Source organism: Gopherus evgoodei, chromosome 20, assembly GCF_007399415.2.
Source record: "Gopherus evgoodei ecotype Sinaloan lineage chromosome 20, rGopEvg1_v1.p, whole genome shotgun sequence".
In the NCBI taxonomy this organism is placed as follows: Eukaryota; Metazoa; Chordata; order Testudines; family Testudinidae; genus Gopherus; species Gopherus evgoodei.
This window is the reverse complement of record NC_044341.1, coordinates 11,899,927-11,920,317: the sequence shown is the minus strand read 5'-3', so window position 1 is coordinate 11,920,317 and position 20,391 is coordinate 11,899,927. Positions and strand designations below refer to the sequence as shown.

Below are 20,391 nucleotides of genomic sequence, written 5' to 3'. Positions count from 1 at the left end.
TCCCCTGGGTGGGTCTGAGCCCTGGTCTCAGAAGTCACCAAGTGACCTTCTTCAGAGGTGAAACTTGCATGTCATTTTTCATTCCTTTTCTCTCTGTCTGTCTGTCTCTCTCCCACCCCCTCTTTTTTTTTTCTTTTCCCTCTCCCTGTCCCATGATGCTCTGCACCTCAGCAGGCTGGTGCCATATAAAAGAGTGGCTGCTTTTGCTGCCCGCAGATGTTCTCACGATGGCAGGAGGGGGGGAAGAGCCTGGCACCGCTCAGATGCGAGATCTCCAGCTCCTGTCAGCCTCCTCCTTGCCTGGTCTTCTGTCGCCTTCTTTCTTCCTGCCCCACCCCCTCTCTTTGCCCCCTTCCCGGCGTTCAGAAGCTCCCAGAGGCGGTGGGCACAAGGCGGGCATCTCGGAGGGGTCCGATGGGCACCGGCCCGCATGGTGGGGGGAGGCCCATGCTCAGAGGTTGGTAAACTGCTGCTTTTCTTTCTCTCTCTCTCTCTCTCTTTTTTTTTTTTTTTTTCCAAGTAAACTAATTGCTGTGAATTTTTGATTCTTCCTACTTTGTTGGCTCACGCCCTGGATCTGCAAAGCAGGGGAAACAGCCAGAGAGAGAGGGGCGGGGGAAGGGGGGTTGTGGGGACAGAGAGACACTGGGAGTTGGGATGGAGGTTGGCAAGGAAGGCGTGAGACAGAGGGAGAGAATAAAGCTGGCACAGGCTGGAGGGCTGCCAAGGCTGCTTGGCAGCAATGCCAGGGAAGGCTGGGGTGGCTCAGGTCTGATGGTGCAGGGAGTAGGGGGGATGCAGGGGGAGGAGAGGTTGAGGGTAGGAGGTGGGGGGAAGTTGGGGGGGCTCAAAGCCTTTGCTATTTTTTTGGGGGGAAGATGATACGAACAAATCTTGTCTTCCCACATATTGTTGGTAGCCATCGATGGCTGTGTGAGATTTTTTTTTTCCCCGCGGAGCCGGGAGTGGTGTTTGGGGAGCGCAGCTCGCTCCTGCGCTGATTGAATTGAATCCGGGCCAAGGAAATTATGTAGCCTGCCTGCCCTTCTCGGGAAAGGGGAGAGAGCCGGAGCCAGGGAAGGAATTGTCTGCGAGCTGCCAAGCCGCCCGGCTGCGCTGCCAGCGAAACGCCTCGCAGACCCGAGCCCAACTCTGGACTTTTGTGTCTCTTCCCCTCCCTGGCCCCCAACTCTCTCCAGTCTGTTCACATTTGGCTACTAAACCTTCGGAGTCCTTAGCAGGTAGCCAAGGGCAGCTAGGAAAATCAGGACAAGACATCCCCACCTCTGCAGCAGCTATGTGCTTTGGAAGCAGAATAAAATGGCTCCAGTCCGGGTATGTGATCAAGGGAGCTGGGGCTCGGGGTGGGGAATGGGGCTTGGGCCTCCTTGTAAGGGGCTGGGTTGCGTGAAGTCGGGATCTTCCCTACATTTGGAGGGTGCTCCCTTGTGCAGTGGGTGGTGATCACGCACCCTGATCTTAAGGTCCCTGGAGTCACCGGTGTGGCCCTTGCCCTGGGATCAACTGGGCTCCGAGGTCTAGGAGCCTCCCTGGCTGTGTCCTGGCAGCGTCACTGTTTCTGTGGTGGGGGTGGGGGCACGGCGCGGGAGGCTGTGGCTAGAGCTGGAAAGCATTATGTCTGCTAAGGTGGGATGAGGACCATGGAGAGTCATCGTTCCATCTGAGTGGATGGCTGGGGGAATGTACAGACACTGGGCTCATCAGCATTGCCTTGTGGGGTGGGGGAGGCTCTTTGATTAGCAGGGACGGGATGGAAGAGTCTGATAAGCCCATCTAGGAGCGATCGGCATAGTGGATCTTTCAGGTCGATTGAGAGCTCAGCGTCGGGACCTGCCGGCCTTCTGTAGGGCCCCCTCCTTGCAGAGATGATCCCGTATGGCCCCACCGAGCCGTTCCTCTCCCAGTGCTGCACCCGTCTGGCCGTTTGGGGTCGCTCTCGGGGGCTGCGGAGTGAGCTGGTGGGCACGGCCCCGGGAGGGGTGGGGGGCGATTGGGTTACTCCCTTGGGGTGGGACTGTGTGCCGGTGCTGGCTCTTACTACCCTGCAGCGGCACCTCACAGATGTGGGGAGCTGATGGTGCGTGGGCCACAGAGTTCCTTTAGTGATGATTCCCTAGTGGAGAGGGTCCCTAGCCCACCCCACTTGGTTGCTAGGTTCTGGCGGAAGGTCTGTTAGGAGACTGCGTGAGGCGGATGCAGATACAGTATAAGCCGGTATATGGCATTAAGTGAAGGCTGGCAGGTGTCTCCCCCCCCCCCCCCCCATGTGGAATTGCTTGCGTAGCTGCTAGGTTGCTTAGAGTGCTGCGTGGGGGTGTGTAAATCTGAGAACGAGGAGATCTGGGGAGGAGAAGCCCTGAAGACATTTAAGGCAAAAGTCTTTTCTTCCAACCCTTTACTGGATGGAAGGAAGGAAGGCCAATCCTGAGGGTAACGTGCTGCATCAGAGGGCAGGGATCTCCGGGTTGTGCTCTCTGCTCTGACACCAACTCACTGTCTGACCAAGGGCAAGTCGCTTAAGCCACTTTCTCTCCGAAAGGGTCTGTTAATTTTGGGTGCCCATCATGAGACCCCTTGGGCCTGATTTCTGAGCACATGCTGCTTCTGTCAGCTGTAACAGCTGCTCAAGATGTGATGAAAAATCCAGCCCAATTATCCTATGGCAGGCACCCAAAACTAATGGAACACCTTTGAACGTGTTGGTCTTAAACCCTCCGTTTCCTTATCTAATTTGTTCCCACCATGGGCCAATGTAGGACAAACTACATGCTGTGTGAATGCTACATGAGGAACCTGCGTTTTACATATTATGCCTCTGTGAAATCAAATGTGGACTCGCATAGTAAAAGGGGCCCCTGTGGAGGTCCAGACACATGTCCTCTCCCGAAATATGGCCCTCCTGTGTCATCCTAACATGCATGCCCTTTTCGCTGGAGTAGCAGGATTCCATTCCTCCATCCTCACCCACCTATAGTTGACGGACCACTTATTGCTTTGCTGTGTGTTGAACATCTCTTCACCTGGTAGTTTTCACTATCTGCCCTCTTGTGCACACCAGCTCTCTGTAGGACTTGGGGGCAGAATAGATCCACAGCTGGTATAAAGCTAGGAGCCCCCAGGCTCCAATCTTTCCCTGCATATTGTGCCAACAGAGTGGCAGGCACTTTGCAGATCAGTAAGAGTGGCTATCTGCTTCCTAGACCTTACCTACCACCTAGACGAAGCAGGGATGGGGGGGCAGGGTGAGGAAAGCCCATGTCACTGAGTGGGGAGGTCAGAATGCCTCTTGTGTTGCCCTGCCCTGTCCAGGTGTGGTGTTAAGCCCTGATGGGGTGGGAGAAGTGGGTTGCCTTGGAGCAGAAGGCGGAGGCGTATTGGAGCGGGGTCAGGGAGGGGGTTGTAAGCAGAATGGGATGGGGGAGGCAAGGTGCTCTGGATTGGGGTGGGGCCAGGCGCCCTGTTCCCAGTGGAGATCCCTTTACTCCATTCCTCGAAAGAGTCCCACTTCAGCTGGTCTCCACACAGCTCTGACCTCAGGTGGGCTGGCAGGGAGCGCACCTGTATCACGCACGCTGCTGCCTGCAGATCTGGCTCCCCGAGGCGCAAGTCTCTGGTGGGAGATGGGCCATGGGTTTGGATGTGAGGGAGGTCTAGGTTGGGATATTAGGAAAAACTGTTTCACTAGGAGGGTGCTGGTGCACTGGAATGGGTTCCCTAGGGAGGTGGTGGAATCTCCTTCCTTAGAGGTTTTTAAGGCCTGGCTTGACAAAGCCCTGGCTGGGCTGATTTAGTTGGGGATTGGTCCTGCTTTGAACAGGGGGTTGGACTAGATACCTCCTGAGGTCCCTTCCAACCCTGAGATTCTGTGATTGCTTGTGGCTCCCTGTGAGCTACGCTGCCAGAGAATAAAGAAACCCCTGGGTCTAGGAGAAAGATGCTCTGCCTTGTGACCACAGCTGCTCAGTGGCTGATCCTTTGCCTGGGCTAGGGGGGAAGGAGATTCCACTCAGCAAGCCCTGTTGGGCTTCATGCTCCCAGTCGTTAGCTTCTGCAGACCTGGCTCCTGATCACTGGGACACAAGTGAAAACACTCTGAGGGTGCTCAGTATTTCGTGGTGTCACCGACCCAGCGGCGTCCATGCTGCGAGAATGGCAGTGTGCTATTCATAGCTTCCGAGGCCAGAAGGGACCACTGTGATCATCTTGTCTGGCCTCCCCGTATAATGCAGGCCAGAGAACTGCCCCCCAGATCATTCCTATGGAATTAGAGCAGCTCCGAAAACCCTCCGTGGAGATGCCCTGCTGGGAGAGGCGGAAGGGCGGGGAGAAAGAGATCACTGCAGAACTGCATGTGTGAGGAGCCTGGGCCTGGACTAGCGTGGCGGTGGGGAGCTGTGGGTTGGGCTTGAGGGGCACTGGCAGAGCTGGGGTGACAGGACCGGCAAAGAAGGGGGCTGTGGGTTGGGTTTGAGGGGCATTGCCAGTGTTAGGGAAGTGGGGGGACAGGACTGGAATAACAGGGTGGGCTGTGGGTTGGGATCGAGGAGCATCATAGAGCTGTGTGTGAGAATCCAGCATGGCATCTGCCCCCACTGGCACCATCCAGTGCCAAGCAGCTCTATCCCCCTCTCCCTTGTACGGGCACGGTCATAAATCATCTGCGCATCCTGCAGTCCGCTCCCGAGAAGCGGCCTGCCCCGGTGGCCGGAGGAGAGAAGCCGGTTCTGCCTCCCCGGGCAGCCCCGTAGACAGACACCCTTCTCCCGACGCTCTCCTGGCTCTGGGAGCGGCCCCGCTATTAACATAGAAGCAGCAGGCTTCAGGCCATTATGCATGGTGATCTGCCTGCCTGCCAGGAGGAGCTTTTGGCTTATGTGCCATCCTCATCCCATGTAGAGTGGCATGAGCTGAGCTGTGTTAATCTGCCAGGGCTGTGTGTGCTCCTCCCCACCCCCTCACCCTGGGGGTCCCGGCTAGGAGCACTAAGGCAGTGACGCTCAGCTGATCTCTCCCAGGCTGTCTATGAACATGGATTCTCCCATTTGTGTGTGTGTGTGTGGGTGGACCGGGGGGGGGGGGGAGGTCTCTGCAAAAGTTGTCCTCGCTTCTCGAGTGAACGCGAGGCCCCGGGAAGATACAAAGGCTTAAAATAGAGACACAGGGAAGAGACAAAGGAGCAGATCGGGGCCGTGCAGGCTGATCCCCAGCTGGTGGTGGGGGCGTTGGATAACCCTATTACAGGTCCGGTATTAGCAAGCAGTTGGGGCTGTGGTGCTGATGCGCTGTGAGGCAGCATCCGAGCAAGCAACCTAACTCGTTTTAAGATCGATGGGGCTCGATTTGTGGATGGGGCGACCTGCCACACCAGGGGACCCTGGTTCTCCGACCCTGGAGAGCCCTTCCGGTCGTGTGGTTCCGATGATCTTCTACGCCCCCCGATGCCCGTGAGCTCGGACCCTTTTGCAGCAGATCATGTTTCTGATGGGGATGCCCCTGTGGCCAGGGTTCTGCTGTAATGAATGGAAAGAGGATTCCCTATGGAAGCTGCTGGACCCAGACAGAGCCTGTGGTCCCCTTTGGCTCTTGGCTAACACAGCCTATGATAGTCCCACACAGACTCTTCTGAAGTCATGGCCAGGGATCCAGCAGTTGTGGGATGGATGGCGGGGTACGCTACAACCTCTCCAAACACACTGTTCAGTGGGGCATCTAGATAGAAGGGACTAAAGGCTTGGACCCCTGAGTCCTTGATGAAATTAACTAGAGTTAGGAACCTCCAAAGCGCTGATTCCCCTTCCCATGGTTCCTCCTGCTGTTTAGGCCCTGGGATTCGGGGGTTTAGATGACTCTGAAGGGCTGTTTTTTCTGTGCTCTCTTGCCGTGCCACTGGCCTTATAGGAACGGCTGAGCTATGAAGGTGAAATTCACCCCAGTGCAGCAAAGGGCCAGGATGGGGGGTGCACAGTGAGTCCCACTTACGCCTTCCCCATGGGGCCTGAGGGGTGAGTTTCACACCGCCGGAGGGGCTGATCATGTGTGCAATGGAGCCCCAGGCGACAGGCAAAGAGAAGCTGCTGCAGGGCCTCGTGCTGTGTTTCCTGGGTTTCCATTGTGTACCCGCAGCCCAGTGTGTGTGGTCCAGTCGCTGTAACAAAAGCGAATTCTGGGTTCTTGTGCCAGCTTAGTTGCTGATGCTCTGCCTGTGACCCTGGAGGAGGGAGAGTTCCTTGACCTCGTGAAAACTGGGGAATGGGGTGTGGGGGGGCCCCTCCTTGGAAGCCAGGTGCAAGAAATGAGCTGAGATTTCCTGGTGAGTGAATCTGAATGCAGCCACCCCAGACACACCCAGCACAAGGGCACCAGAGGCTGAAGGAATGGGGTTATTTTAGGCGGTGGGTTCGTTGCGATGGGCCAGGTCCCAAACGTCTCTTTAACCTGTCTGAGCAGGGCTGAGCATGCTCTTTGTGCCTAATGAGTAAGACCTCAGTGGGAGGCGGGGGGAGTCCACAAGGCCATCTCTGGGGGAAGCTGGAGAACCTCCTGGTGCAGCACAATGAATGGCACCGACGGGTCTGGGATCCCAGATTGTCTTGGCATCCCAGATTGACATGACTCTTGGGTCTAGCTGGGGGTGGGGATTCCAGGTGCCCCTCTCGGGCAGGCAGCTAAAGCTTCGGTGGCAAGCTTTCAATACTTTGTGGCTCAGGCACTGGACTAGGACTCAGGAGACCTGGGTTCTATTCCCGGCTCTGCCTCGGCTTCCAGATTGACTTTGAGCAAGTCACTTCACCGCCCTGTGCCTCAGTTTCCCCATCTGTAAAATGTGGACCAAGATACTGACCTCCTTTGGTAAAGTGCTTTGAGATCTTCTGATGGCAAGCACTGTATAAGAACTAGGGATTATGGCTATTAAAGACTTGGCAAAGGGGCTCATCCATGTCTGTCTCTCCTCCTGCAGCCAAGCATGCCGTCAGCGGGAACGCGACGCTCCCGCCGTTCCCAGAGGGAATGCAGATGGCCGTTTTCGGTGTGTGGTTTGTTCCTTCTCCCTTCTCTAACTTGATGGTGGGGCATTGGTTGGATGAGAGTGCGGGCTGCCCCCTCCTCCTTCCTTCTAGAACTCGGGCCAGAGCAGCAACTGTCCATTGGGACCAGAATCGGCCGTGTGGGGGGAGGATGAACCATTGAGGTTGGAGATGGCGGGGGGGAGGAGGAGAGCTGTCAGGCCCCCTGGAGTCTATTCTCCAGCCCAAGAGCAGAAGCTGCCCCCTCTGTTCTGGGGATGCTGTTCCACAGCCTAGATCTCACTACCGATAAGCAATTGCTGGCAACTGTCCTTTGCTCAGTTTCATTCATCATCTCTGGTCAGCCCCTCCACCCACTGTCAACAGTCCCTTCCTGGCGGGCTCCCCCGTTCACAGTCCTGAAGGCTATTAAGGGCCATATAGGTCCCCCACCTTCAGATCAGTGGGAGAATTTGATCTGACCAGAGACTCTGTAACACCCTGCTAGTTGCACGCAGCGTTCACTCACCTCCTCTGCAAACCTGTCTGTGGTGTTAAAAGCCACATGCTGAACTAGGACCCAACCCCGGCCCTGATGCCTGGGCGTGGTGTGCTCGTTGAAGTCAATGGCCGTTGCGCATGGGTGGACTGGAGAGCAGGAAAGGGACCTGCCCCAAAGCAGGTTGTGTCCTGCCAGGGTTGGACTGAGGACAAACTGATGCTCCCTGGTTTCAGATTAAGCTCTTTGCATTGAAATCACCTTCTCAATCTCCTGTTCTTTCCAGGCATGGGATGTTTTGGGGGAGTCGAGAAGATGTTCTGGAGCTTGCCAGGCGTCTTCTCCACCCAGGTGGGCTATACAGGAGGCTTCACCCCAAACCCCACCTACAAAGAAGTCTGTACAGGTAACACCTCCCTCTTCGTCTACTTGGGGAACTGTAGCTTCGCTTTGCCACAAGGGTTCCTATTGACCGGACTGTTAATTGCCTGGAGATTCATAGCTTAGAAGGGACCTCTGTGACCATCTAGTCTGGCTTCCTCCATACACGGGCCACAGGACTTCCCTGTGCAAATGAGAGCAGATCTTTTAGAAAAACATCCCATCTTGCTTTTAAAAATGGCCGATGCTGGAGAATCCCCCACGACCCTTGGGAAATTGTTCCAGTGTGTAATGACTCTCACCGTTAAAAATGTTACACCTTATTTCCAGGCTGAATGGGCTCCCTTTGACCTCCAGCCATTGCATCATGTTAGACCTTCCTCTACCAGATTGAGAAGCCTATTAGAAAATATTTGTTCCCCAGAAAGGTTCTTATAGATGATCAAATCACCCCTTTAACATTTCTTTGTTGCCTTAATAGATTGAGCTCTTTGAGTCTATTGCTATATGGCAGATTTTTTCTAATCCTGTAATCATTCTCATGGCTCTTCTCTGACCCCTCTCCAATTTATCAACAGCCTTCTTGAATTGTGGGCACCAGAACAGGACACAGGATTTCTGCAGTGGTCACACCAGTGCCAAATACAGATGTAAAATAACCTCTCTACTCTTACTTGAGATTTCCCTGTTTATGCATCCACAGATTCCATTAGCTCTGTGGACCACAGCGTCGTACTGGTAATTCATGTTCAGCTGATTATCTACCCGCTTCCCCATATCTTTTTCAGCGTCGCTGCTTTCCAGGATGGAGTCCCCCATCATGGTCATGTGGCCTATGATCTGTTTTCCTAGATAGATGCATCTGCATTTAGACTTATTCAAATGCATATTGTTTGCTTGCGCCCAGCTTACTAAGCGATCCGTATCTGATTAGTGACCTGTCCTCTTCGTTATTTATCATCCCCAATTTTTGTGTCATCTGCAAACTTTATCAGTGAGGTTTTTATGTTTTCTTCGAGGTCGTTGATTAAAAATGTTAAGTAGTGTAGGGCCAAGAATCGATCCCACTAGAAACACACCCACTTCATGATGATTCCCCATTTATGGTTACATTTTGAGATCTATTAGTTACCCAGCTTTTAATCCATTTAATGTGTGCCATGTTCATTTTATACCATTCTAATTTTTTAATCAAATCATTGTGTGGTACCAAGTCACATGCCTTACAGAAGTCTGAAGTCTATTACATCAACACTATTACCTGCATTAACCAAATTTGTAATCCCATTAAAAATATATAAAGTTAGTTTGACAGGATCTATTTTCCATAAACTGACATTGATTGGCATTAATTATATTACCTTTTTTTTTTTTTTATAATCAAGTCCCATGTGAGCCGCTCCATTATGTGGCCCGGGATCAATGTCTAACTGACCAGCCTCTATAATTTCTGGGTCATCCCATTTAACCTTTTTAAATATTGGCAGCACAGCATCTTTCTTCCCGTCTTCTGGAACTTCTGTAGTATTCCGAGACTTATTGATGATCCTATATGTGTCTATACAATGCCATCTGTCTCAGTGCTTTACGCACTCTACAGTAACTGCTTTAGCTACTGCTGAACTGCAGCTGCTTCTGGGGTAGAGCATGGCCACTGTTAACAGCATGCAGCAACAGGATGGCTCAGGAGCGGAAGTGTAAAATACTTTATTCAGTTGAAATTGCAGTGAGAATTTAGAGAGTTAGAATGGAATTCAGCAGTTCAGTTTGGTTGGAACATAATGGTTTATACCCTGTCATAGGATTTTTAATAATCAGTGCGTGAGTGGAAGCTGCATGTTGGGATTTCTGCGTTACGTCTCCTCTAGAAGATGGCAGCACAGTGCCACCTAGTGTGAGGGCATAGACTCGGAAGGAGAGTGCCATCTAGTGAATTGCCAGCACTGCTTCCTGCAGCACCTGGCTTTTCCTTGGAGATCTGCCACCTGTGTTCGGATCGGCTCCAAGCCGGCTGAGCATATGAGAACTGATGGGCGAGGAGGTAGGCTCCAGAGTGGTAGAACTACAAGTGTGACATTTTAAGTGGTGACGCCAGGCTGTCAGAGATGGCGTGTAGGTGGCAGGAGAAGCAGCCCTCCCTTCTGGGCTCCCATGCAAGAGTCTCTTCTGAGCCGGTGGGATACTGTCTTGCGGACCTTCCAAACGCCCATTTCCCCAAGCGTGACTTTGGTTTGTGGCTTTTCGCTCCCCTTCCCCAGCAACGTATCCAACCCTAATGCGAAATGCAGCCTCTCAGGGCCCAGCTCTCTCATTGCTTTGGGACAGTGCTGGCCTTCATCTGCTGTGCAGAGGGGTAATAGCTTTGCTCGTCCTTAGTGTCCTGTTTTTTTAAGAGGCGGAGGGATACCTCTTGCAAGAGGTGTATCCTTTTAGGAAGCTATCAAACGTTCAGCAGGGGCAGCCGGAAGAGGAGGCCGTTGTCCTCTTCTAACACAGCCCTCTGGAAACAGGACCTGGGATGCGTTAAAGCAATAAACAAATACGAAGCCAGGTTGGGCCCGAAGCCCAGCTAAGCCAGCCATGCAGACCATCGGTGGGATGTTGAAGGTGGTCTGATGGAGTGACCTGAATAGAAAGGCCTGGGACACAGGAGGTACTTGGGTCTGGAGCTTTTGGGGCTTGCTTCAGAGTTTGGGGGTTGGGTCAGAGGATGCTTCCCACTGAGGCCTGAGCTGGGTTGTCTTGGGGTGAGGCGGCCACTCGAGCGCCCCCAGCTTGTGTTAATAAGGGCTTGATTATCTGGTTGATGAGACTGTCAGCTGAGGGCTAACGTGAACCCCCTCTAACCACGGAGGGAGGAGGTGGGTTGTTTTTTTTTTTTCTGGTGGTCTCCTTTGCAAAATGACTGGAATCTGGCCATTCAATCAATGACTTCTCTCTCCTCCCCTGAGCATCACCCACTCAGCAGCAGGGCTAGGAAGTTAGCGAAACCCAGGTGCTACTCCTGGCTCTGCCATGACTCTCCTGTGACCTTTCTCCAAGCCTCAGTTTCCCCATCTGTAAAGTGGGAATGATACTGACCCAGTCTCTGATTTGCTTATGGCTTTCCCCAGCCACGGGTTACCTATCCCCATGTTCTCCAGAACCTCCACTAGTCTCTAGAGCCACAGTCCAGAGCAGCTGTTAGCATGAAATTGAGGGGGATTTTGTTAATGAACAGCAGGAGGTGCTGCAGTGCTAATCCCCCTCACCCACTTCCCCTTCTCTCTCCAGCCCCGCCCCCACAAACTCATCAGAAATCCAAACAGACGGTTTCATGTCTTATCTGCAAAAGCATTCTGCACACTGGTGCGGAGGATTACCTGTCTACAAGAAATATTATCCGCGTCTGTTGTCTCAGTTCTGGGTATTAACATAATGCAGCAGGGGAGAGAGCGTCTTATCCTCCCGCATGTAAGGAGCGACTGAAACGACTGCACAAAGTGGAGGCGGTGTCCCCGGGTGCATGTGACTCTGCAGGGGCACTGGTGAGAGTTTGGCGGGGCGGGGCTGGGCAGGTCAGGTGAGCTGGTGTGAGGGGGTGGGTGGGTGAATGTGCTGGCGGCTGCTGCTGCCAATCCAGCCCAGGTTGGTGACAGTTAGCAAATCGGTCTTGCCCACGTGCTCCGGGTTTAACTGATCGCCATATTTGGGGTCGGGAAGGAATTTTCCTCCAGGGCAGATTGGCAGAGGCCCTGGAGGTTTTCCGCCTTCCTCTGCAGCGTGGGGCAGGGATCACTTGCTGGAGGATTCTCTGCAGCTTGAGTTCTTCAGACCGCAAGTTGGGAACTTCAATAACTCAGACATAGTTAGGGGTTTGTTATAGAAGTGGATGGTTGAGATTCTGTGGCCTGCATTGTGCAGGAGGTCGGACTAGATGATCATAATGGTCCTTTCTGACCTTAAAGTCTATGAGTCTGAGTCTAAATCTTTGTTGCCCAGTGCACTTTGGTAGCACATGTGAAATGAGTTTGCTGGGTCTCAGTCCAGTTCCTAGCGGAGTGAATGCAGAGATCACAAAACCCATCACTGCAACGGGTGCCGTTGGCTCCCTGAACACCTTGTTGACAGGTTGAAGGTTCGATAGGTCGAATGATCCAGGGCAGGCTGGTTTGGTGGCGGTACTGGGGCTTGGGGGACAGTGGGGTGGGGTGCTGCAAGGGACCTGTCCCTGCTCTGCCTGCTTTGTGGGGGAGAGAACCTCTATCTGCAAGGCTGTCAGTCCAGCACCTTTCCCCAGCCCCGCAACTCACCTGCTTGTTAATTTCAGCCGAGGGAATATTGCCTTTGGGAAAAGTCCCCCGTGGAAGTGAATAGAACGTTAGAATTCTACAGGATGGATTAAAAAAAGAAACAGCCTGAGGGAAAGATCTCATCTTCCATCTGCTGGTTTTAGAGTAATTTCTGCAGCATCCAAATGACTTCACTCCTGTTAAATTTGTTAGGACTTTCCCCATAAGGGTTTATGTAAGCCAGTGTCTCAGATCTTGTAAAATCTGGGCTGGGGAGGGGTTTGGTCTGCTATCTCTACCCTAACCCCTGTCTATGATGAGCTGGCCATAAGGAAATGGACTGTAGTTACCAGGCGGCTTCCAAGCTCAGGCTTCATCTGTACTGGTAGCTGGAGCTGGGAAAGCGGAAGACAGATCCCCTAGTTTGTTCCCATTCTCTAGCACTTTCTAGCCAAAGATCTCCGTGCCTCCCAGCTGCTAAAGGCAGCTTGTGCAGCCAGCCCTGGCTAGATGCAATGTTTACCTGCTAACTGCGCTCCTGGATAGTGGGACTCCCTCGCTCAGCCCACTTAGCCCATTGTGCTGTCCCAGTCGGCAGAGAGAGCTGACGCTCCTGCAGGCGGATCATGACCCTCTCCGGTAGGCGGTGGAGTGATGCGTAGCACTCCTGCCCATGGGGCATTTGTTGTACAGTAACCACCGTGCTCGGCAATGCTCTGTATCCCCACGTTTCTGCCCCTCTCCGGCAGTGACCTGGTAAGAGCAGCAGGAGGTTTACTGGGACTTGCCTTTGAGACAACCACTAGAGTCGTTCGGGATCATATTGATGCTCTCGTTAGCCGCAGCTGTGTGATTCGATTCCCCCTCCCCCCGCGCCCCAGCAGCACCATCCTTGGCGCAGGGAGTGGAATCCGAACGTTGCCAAAGAACGGGAACATGGCTGGCTCTGCGGCTGGCCTGGAGGAGCAGAGCAGTGCACCAGAATGTCTCTCCTGCCCAGCCAGTGGGATGCTGGGCCCTGGTCCAGGGAGAGGTGAGGGAAGATTACTCTGGGGCGGGGGGGAGTGGGCAGGAGTCCAGCCCACAGGGTCATCAGATAGCTGAGGAGGGTGGGTCAGGATGGTCAGCTTGGGTGGAGATGTCTCTGCCCTGCCCCTGTAGGGAGAGCTAATGGCTGATCCCAGAGGCAGAAGTGGTGATCTGGAGATTTCCTGAGGAAGGTACGTCAGGTGCAAAGTTCAGAATGATCTTTCTGGAGCAGAACAGCCTTTCTGGAGGGGAGGGAAGTATTGATGTTCTCTCTCTCCACCTCCTGCCCCCACCCCCAACACCTCCCTGGCTTTGCAACGCTTGGAAACCTCTGCTGCTCGGTGGCCTGTGGCGGGTCACTAGCTCATCTGTATGGCCCTGCTGTGCATCTCTCCCTGGAGATGCTTTTCCTCTTGCCAGCTGGTTGGCTGAGGCTATCAGCCGGCGCTGGCCTCCCTCTTTACATCTCTGTGCTGGGCAAAAGTGGCATCTCAACATAGCCTGATTCCCGGGCTTCCCCCTTCCTTCCAGTGCTGCTTGAGCTGGGTCAGGGGCCCAGCCTTGTGAAGTGGGGCCAGGTGAAATGTATCTGCCAGGCACCCTAGGGGCTGCATTGCTTTTAAAAGCCATTTGCAGAGGTGGGGCCATTGCCTGGCTTCTGCAGCTGGCACTAAGGACATGGCTGTGGCTCACTGGGCTTCAGGAGTTTGGTGGAGTGCTAGCATCCCTGGACACTGCACCGTGGACTGGGCAAGTCATGCAGCTGGGAGGTACGGCACAAAAAGCCGTAGTGAAGTGCAGGGCATCTTGGAGTCAGGAGGCCTAGCTTATGCTTCTGACTCTGCCACCGACTGGCTGAGTCGCTTTAGTGAAGTCACGCCACCTTTCTGCTCCTCGGATTCCCCATTTGGAGTGTGGGAGTACGAGTCGGTCAGCTGCGTGATGCCTACTCAGACCACGGGATGCAAAGAGCGATAAATGGTGGACTCTTCCGGCTGCTGGGTGGCGAGGGAAAGCGAGCGCAGTGGGAATGGGGAGATCCTGTTAATAGACAACTAGAGAGACGGCTGAGCGCTCCTTGTGACTTTAACTGCCAACGCTAGCACCAGCCTGGCTGTGTCAGAAACACGGGAAAAGGCCATCGCATGCTAGCGGCAGCATCTCTGCTGCTGCCTTGGGCTGGGTTTTCTCCCTCTGGTGTAGCAAAACAGGGGAGCTGTTGTCTGGAGAGCAGAGCTATCAGCTTCAACTGCCTCAGTAATTGTCGGTAGATCGCAGAACTGGTTGATGGCAGCCGTTAACGCCGTCCGGCATAACCATAGCTGGGGCTATGCAGAGGCCCAAAGTTCCATTTCACAGAGATTTTGAGACTTTGGCTTAGTTCTGAGTCGGAGCAAAAATTAGATAAGTTGAAGAAAAAAATTGTTTGGACAAAATCAAAGCATTTTGTTTCCATTTTATGGGGTTTAGTTTTGTATTGCTTATATTATACAACAAAATATGTGATCCTTTGGTTTATATTGTGCTAGCCCTGTTGTGCAAGGAGCTGTACAGACCGTTCCTGAAGTGCTTACAATCTGACTAGGCAAGACAGACAAAGGGCAGAAGGGGAATCAGTGGCACACACAGAGATGATTTGCCAATGGTCACACAGTGGGTCAGTGATGGAGAACCCAGGGCTTCTGAGTCCCAGTTCAGCGCCCCACCCTGTAGCCCAGTGGTTCTCAGCTGGGGATGTGTGGCCCCCTGGGGGTCCTGTGCAGGTTTCAGGGGGTCACCAAAATAAATCAGAGAGCAGGGCTAGCATTAGACTCGCTGGGGCCCAGGGCAGAAAGCTGAAGCCCAAGCCCTGCCACCCGGGGCTGAAGCCAAAGCCTGAGAATTGTGGGGTCCCCTGTGGCATGGGGTTTTGAGCAACTGCCCTGCTTGCCAGCCTTGGCTTTTATATGCAGAAAACCAGCTGTTGTGGCCCAGGTGGCCGTGGAATTTTTCCAGCATGTTGGGGAGGCCTCAGAAAGACATAGCTTGAGAACCCCTGCTGGAGCCCCACGCTGCCTGCCCTTTAGATCTGGACCCTATGAACTGATCTAAAGCAGACTCTCTGTCTTATGGAGCCTATGACACACACTGCTGGCTCCATGCCATCCAGGGCAGACTCGCTAGCCACAACAGAAGCGAAAAAGTGAAGTCCCTTTTCTGGGCGCAGCAGATGGTCGGTCTCTCTGCTGCAAGACGGTGGGGTTTGCACAGCCAGGGCTGTGCCCAGCAGTGGGGGCTTGCACCAGATAATAGGTTATGGCTGCCAGCCGCAGCTCTGTGTCTTGCTGCTGCTTCTTCACCCTGCCCTGCAGCAGCTCCCAAAAAGTGGGCGACGTCCGGGAAAGCTGCAAGCAGCAGTAGCAGCAGATGCGCATGCAGACCCCATCCTGGGCAAGCACTTGGGCCCTTCCCACGGAGCTGCTGCAAAACAGCCCCTGGCCACGGCTGCTGCCTATCCCCGCCCCGGCTGCTGGCACGGCTTGCTGGGCTGTTTGTGTAGCAGTTGTTGCCTCCCTGGGCTCCCCACGCAGCCCTTCCTTCCCCAATTTCTATGCTGGCCCCCACCTCCCTTGAGGTTGCTGATGCTAAAGAGACCAGTGTCATCTCCCAGGCCCTCAAGGAGCAGGAAGCGTCTGTAGCTTTAACTATCACCCCCTTGACTACCAAATGTCCCAAGCACAGTCCACACCAAGGAGAGGGTGTAGTCTAATGGCTGGAGAAGAGACCAAGATTCAGGCCTCTTGGCAGTTCTGGGAAGGGAGCATGGCCCAGTGGTTAGAGGAGTGGAAGCTAGCTTCTGTTCCTGTCTCGGGGGCAAGGGAGGTGCTCTTCTGGTGGGGCAGGGGGATTGGGAGTCAGGACTCCTGGGTTCCTGTCACTGCTCGGGAAGACAGTGTGGTTTAGTGGTTAGAGGAGGAGACTGGGTGTTGGGACACTGTGAACTGTGACGATTCTGGCTCCGCCACTGACTTGGGATGCAACTTTGGGCAAGTCACTCCCCTGCTCAGTGCCTCAGTTTCTCTGTCTGTGAAATGGGACAGATGCCTACCTGCCTCGGGTGCTGGAAGGTAGGCCCCATGCCTGTGATGAAAGGTGCTATAGAAGGGCAAAATGGAATCGCTGGATGGCTGCTGTGATCTAGCTGGTGATGCCATTAATTGGGGGGGGGCGGGGGAAGGGTTTCTCTCACGTGCTGTGGTCTGCAGACTTGAGGGTGTGTCCCCTCCCCCACACCGTATGGCCAACCTAACATCTCTGGCCCTGCGCTCCCCTCCGTTTGGCCCTGTCTTGTGATTGCTGGGCGCCAGGGCCTGACAGTCCAGCGAGGTTCAGTCTCCAACCCATGCATCTGCCTCTGGCCCCCCTGCCATTCCAGGCCTGGCTCCCACCCCGTCAGCCACCTTGAATCGCCGGCCTTGTCACCTGAGCCCGAATTGGTGCGGGGCATGACAGGCACACCGTACCGCCGCCGAGCAGCGTCCCCTCTTGAGCACGGGGGGCTTAAGCGCTGGGTGGTATTTTAGGGGCGCTCTCTGGCGTGTGTTGTGCAGGAGCTCCAACTAGCTGATGCCCATGATCCCCTGTTGGCCATGGAACCTATGAATCGTGGTTCAGATTTCTTTAAAACCCAAAGCTTGGGGGCCACAGAACAGGCTGTCGCTCTGCATCACGGGCGAGTGTCCTCCTGCTGACGGATTCCTGTGGCAGGGGGAAGAGCCGCTGCTGAGCAGAGGGGGCTGTTTAACCTCTCTCCTCTCCCCCCAGGTCTGACCGGACATGCGGAAATGGTCAGGGTTGTGTACGACCCACAGAAGACCAGCTACGAGGCCCTCCTCAAAGCCTTCTGGGAGAACCATGACCCCACCCAAGGTAAGGGTAGGGGACTCTGTGTCCGTAGGGTCAGCGAGTGGTGCTAGAGGCAGCCGCTGTAACCACCTGGGTAGACTCAGGTTTTTGGCTGCAGCTCCCTGCCACCCCTGCCCATGTTATCAGCAGAGATGGAACCGGAGCCATCTTCATCCCCCATACCGCCGGCCTGGATCTCTGCACTGGTCTTGGGGCTTTGATCCTGCCCCTAGGGGGTAACAGGAGCTCAAACCCCTGAATAAAGGGCTGTGGTGCCCCATCCGCACCAGACATTGTAGCTCGCTGCCCCTGTGACTCTTGTCCACATTAGGTGGTTGGGAATGAGAGACGCTCTCTGCTCACGATGGGTGCCGCCTGCTTCCATGGGCAGGGAAGACAGAGACATGTGTAATCACAATCAGAGCAGCCCGATGCCAGGCCTGGCCAGTGATGTGCTGCCTGGAGAACTCGTCCCGTTGTGCCAGGTGCTGCACACACACCTAGTGAAAGTATCTTTATCCCTGTTTTGCAGATAGGGGAAACTGAGGTGCAGAAGGATTCAGTGCCTTGCCCAAGATCTCGTACGGGGAGTCTGGGTCAGCACTGGGAATTGAATCCAGATCTCCTGAGTCCCAGTCCAGTATTGTACCCACAAGCCCTGACTCTCCATCCATGGGCTGCATTGGAAGTGAAGGATCCTCTGGGACCCACAGCCATTGCTTGGGGTGGGGTGGGTCTGTCTGTGGTTCCCTCCCGCTTTGACATCCAGAGCGACTCATCGATATTAAGGCCAGAAGGGATCATCATGACCATCTAATCTGACCGCTAGAAGTCACCGTGTCTTGAGGGGGCCGGGGGCACACACGGAGGAGGGATGCCACATGGACGAGGTGCTGCTATTAATCCCTCTTCTGACTAGGCCTCCCACATCTTTCTGTTGTAAATCACATGGTCTCATTCCACTGTCTGCAGCAGTTCCACCTCCCCCCGGTCCCCCCCAAGGGTTCGCTGTCTCTTTAAATGGCTCCAGCCCCAGGATAGCTCTGTAGAAAGCTCTGCGGCACTGATGGGGATGCTACAGCTGACAAGGGACCTCGGAAAGCCGGCGGGGGGAGGGGCTCAGCTGCGCAGAGATGGGGGTATTGAATAAAGAGGGGGCAGGGAGGAAGGACTGTTTGAAACCCTGCTCACGTCGGCGGCAGGGAGGGGAGGGGGAGAGGCCGGGTTGGGACCCTGTTGTACCGAAGCGTAATTTTAATGAGGAGATTAGCAGTCTCTGCGTGTCGCTGGCTGGCTTCTGATTGCGTGTTTGTGTTTTAACGGGCAACGTGTGCCTGTGCTGCGGATGGGCAGTAGTGGGGAGGGCCACCTACAGACCCCGCAGCTTTGGAGGGACCCTCCCTGCTCCCCCTCTTCCCCCCCCCAGAAAGCGGGGTTTACACTGGGTGAGGTGGTTGCAGCCTCCGGGAGGGAGGCTGGTGGCTTGGGTTCTGAGAGGGCCCGGTCCAGAGCTTGCAATTGACAGAAGAAAGGGTGGGAGGGGAAATGGAGGCCGGGGGCGGGGGGCGGTGTACGGGACTTGCCCACAGTGTCGCAGCAGGTCAGAGGCAGAGCTGGAAATAGATCCCAGTCCACTGGCCTACGCTCTGGACCTTCAGGGAGACAGCTCAGTCCCTGATCGATGGGGGGGGTGGGGGATTGTGCCTTTTACCCCACCCAAGACCCTCTAACTCCTGATGTAAATGGCCCAGTCTTGGCTCTGCCACCTTGGTAGCAGGCTGGATCCTGACCATAGGCCTCCCAGCCCACCGAACTCTTAAGAGGCCTGTCACAGAAGGCAGTCCTGTGCCCTCTCCTGCCTTTTCCCCCACAGTCGGGGTGCCTCCAGGGGCTGAGGGGCCATGGGGGGGTCGCTTTCCCCCCATCAAGCCAGCTCTGTGCTGAGCCATCCCCGCTGGGCGCCCAAGTTACCCACACAGGGCCCTGCATCCTCCCAGAGTTGGGAGGCGCCAAGCAGTTGCTCCCATGAGGTCCCCAGGTCTGGGCCCTGCTGTAGGGCAAGCGGGGGGGGCCTCTGGCCCCAAACAGCTTCCTTGGCCTCTGCACTCTCTGTGCCTGGCTCCTTGGTTAGCTCAGGGTGTTTCTCATATGGTTTTGTATGGCCACCCCTCCCTGCTGGCTGCAGGCCCAGTGCCCTCTGTATGGACTGCTGCCCTCGGAATAGCGCCTCGCACCTCAGCACGTGTCCCCCAGACTGGCTCCCGTATTCAGCGATTGACTCTGTGGAGTTGGGCCCTGAAGCCTTTGGGTGGAGCAGGAGAGGAGCTTGGTTAACCCTCTGAAGGAACACTCGGACCCCGGGCTGGATTTACAAGCCCTTGGACAAGATGCAGTTGGCCTCAAAGGGTTGGTGGGGAAGGGGTGTGAATGGTCACGTGTCTGGCCTCATTAGGGTGACCAGACAGCAAGTGTGAAAAATAGGGGCGGGGAGGGGGGTAGTAGGCGCCTATGTAAGACAAAGCCCCAAATATCAGGACTGTCCCTATAAAATCGGGACATCTGGTCACCCTAAGCCTGATGCATGCCCTTCTGGCTGATGTCCCCACTCGCTATAACATTGCTCATCCGCCACACTAAGTGCACGTGCCTCAGTTTCACAGATGGAAAAACTGAGGCACAGAGGGGTGCAGTTTCTTGCCCAAAGACATGCATGGTAGAGCTGGGAATTGTCCCAATGCTTGGACCTGTGGTGCTTTTAGACTCTCCCAGCACTACCTGGCTCTGAGGTGCTCCCTGGGCCATCACCCCTGGCTCTCGCCTCTGCTGCCCCTTGCCTGCAGCCTCTACGGGGAGTGCCCGCCGTGGGGTCAAAGTCCTCCCAGAAGGAGAGAGGTGAAGAGGGATAGGTAGCCCTGGGCAGGCTCCTCCTAAACACCCCCTTTCCATGTCCTGTGGGACCAGTTGGATCCTTATTACCCCCCTCCCTCCCCTGCAGGGCAGGGGAGGTTTCCCCTCCCCTTAGATGAACTGTACTTTCCTTGTTTAACCAGATCACCCCCAGCCATGCTGTGGAGACAGGATATTGATGCGCCCCCACTGGGAGAGTTTAATACCCATCCGTGGCTCAGAAGGTCCTTCTCTTAGTGTGATGCCAGGAGCCTTCCAGCTCCCACCAGCCTGACCGTCTGCCCCTCCTGCTCACCCCCTGCTCTGACTCCCTTCTCCACACAACTCAGGGGCTCTCGCCTCTCTCTGGGGCAGCTGGACTAGCAGGGGCAGGAAACAGCTCCACTGTCAGATC

At 54.9% G+C, this 20,391-nt stretch overlaps 1 protein-coding gene across 6 annotated transcripts in view; it reads left to right on the top strand.

The window, feature by feature from the left end:
• LOC115637754 (peptide methionine sulfoxide reductase MsrA-like) overlaps positions 1-20,391 on the top strand; it is a 46,989-nt gene that overhangs the window by 14,957 nt on the left and 11,641 nt on the right. For 3 of the 6 annotated variants that reach the window (XM_030539330.1, XM_030539334.1, XM_030539331.1), the window contains exons 1-4: positions 204-457; positions 6,980-7,048; positions 7,811-7,930; positions 17,010-17,114. In XM_030539330.1, the coding sequence (XP_030395190.1) occupies positions 217-457; positions 6,980-7,048; positions 7,811-7,930; positions 17,010-17,114 (535 nt within the window). In that variant the 5' untranslated portion in view covers positions 204-216. Of the gene's footprint in view, positions 1-203; positions 458-988; positions 1,336-6,979; positions 7,049-7,810; positions 7,931-17,009; positions 17,115-20,391 lie in introns of those variants that run through there. The other 3 variants (XM_030539335.1, XM_030539332.1, XM_030539333.1) reach the window with 3 other exon arrangements.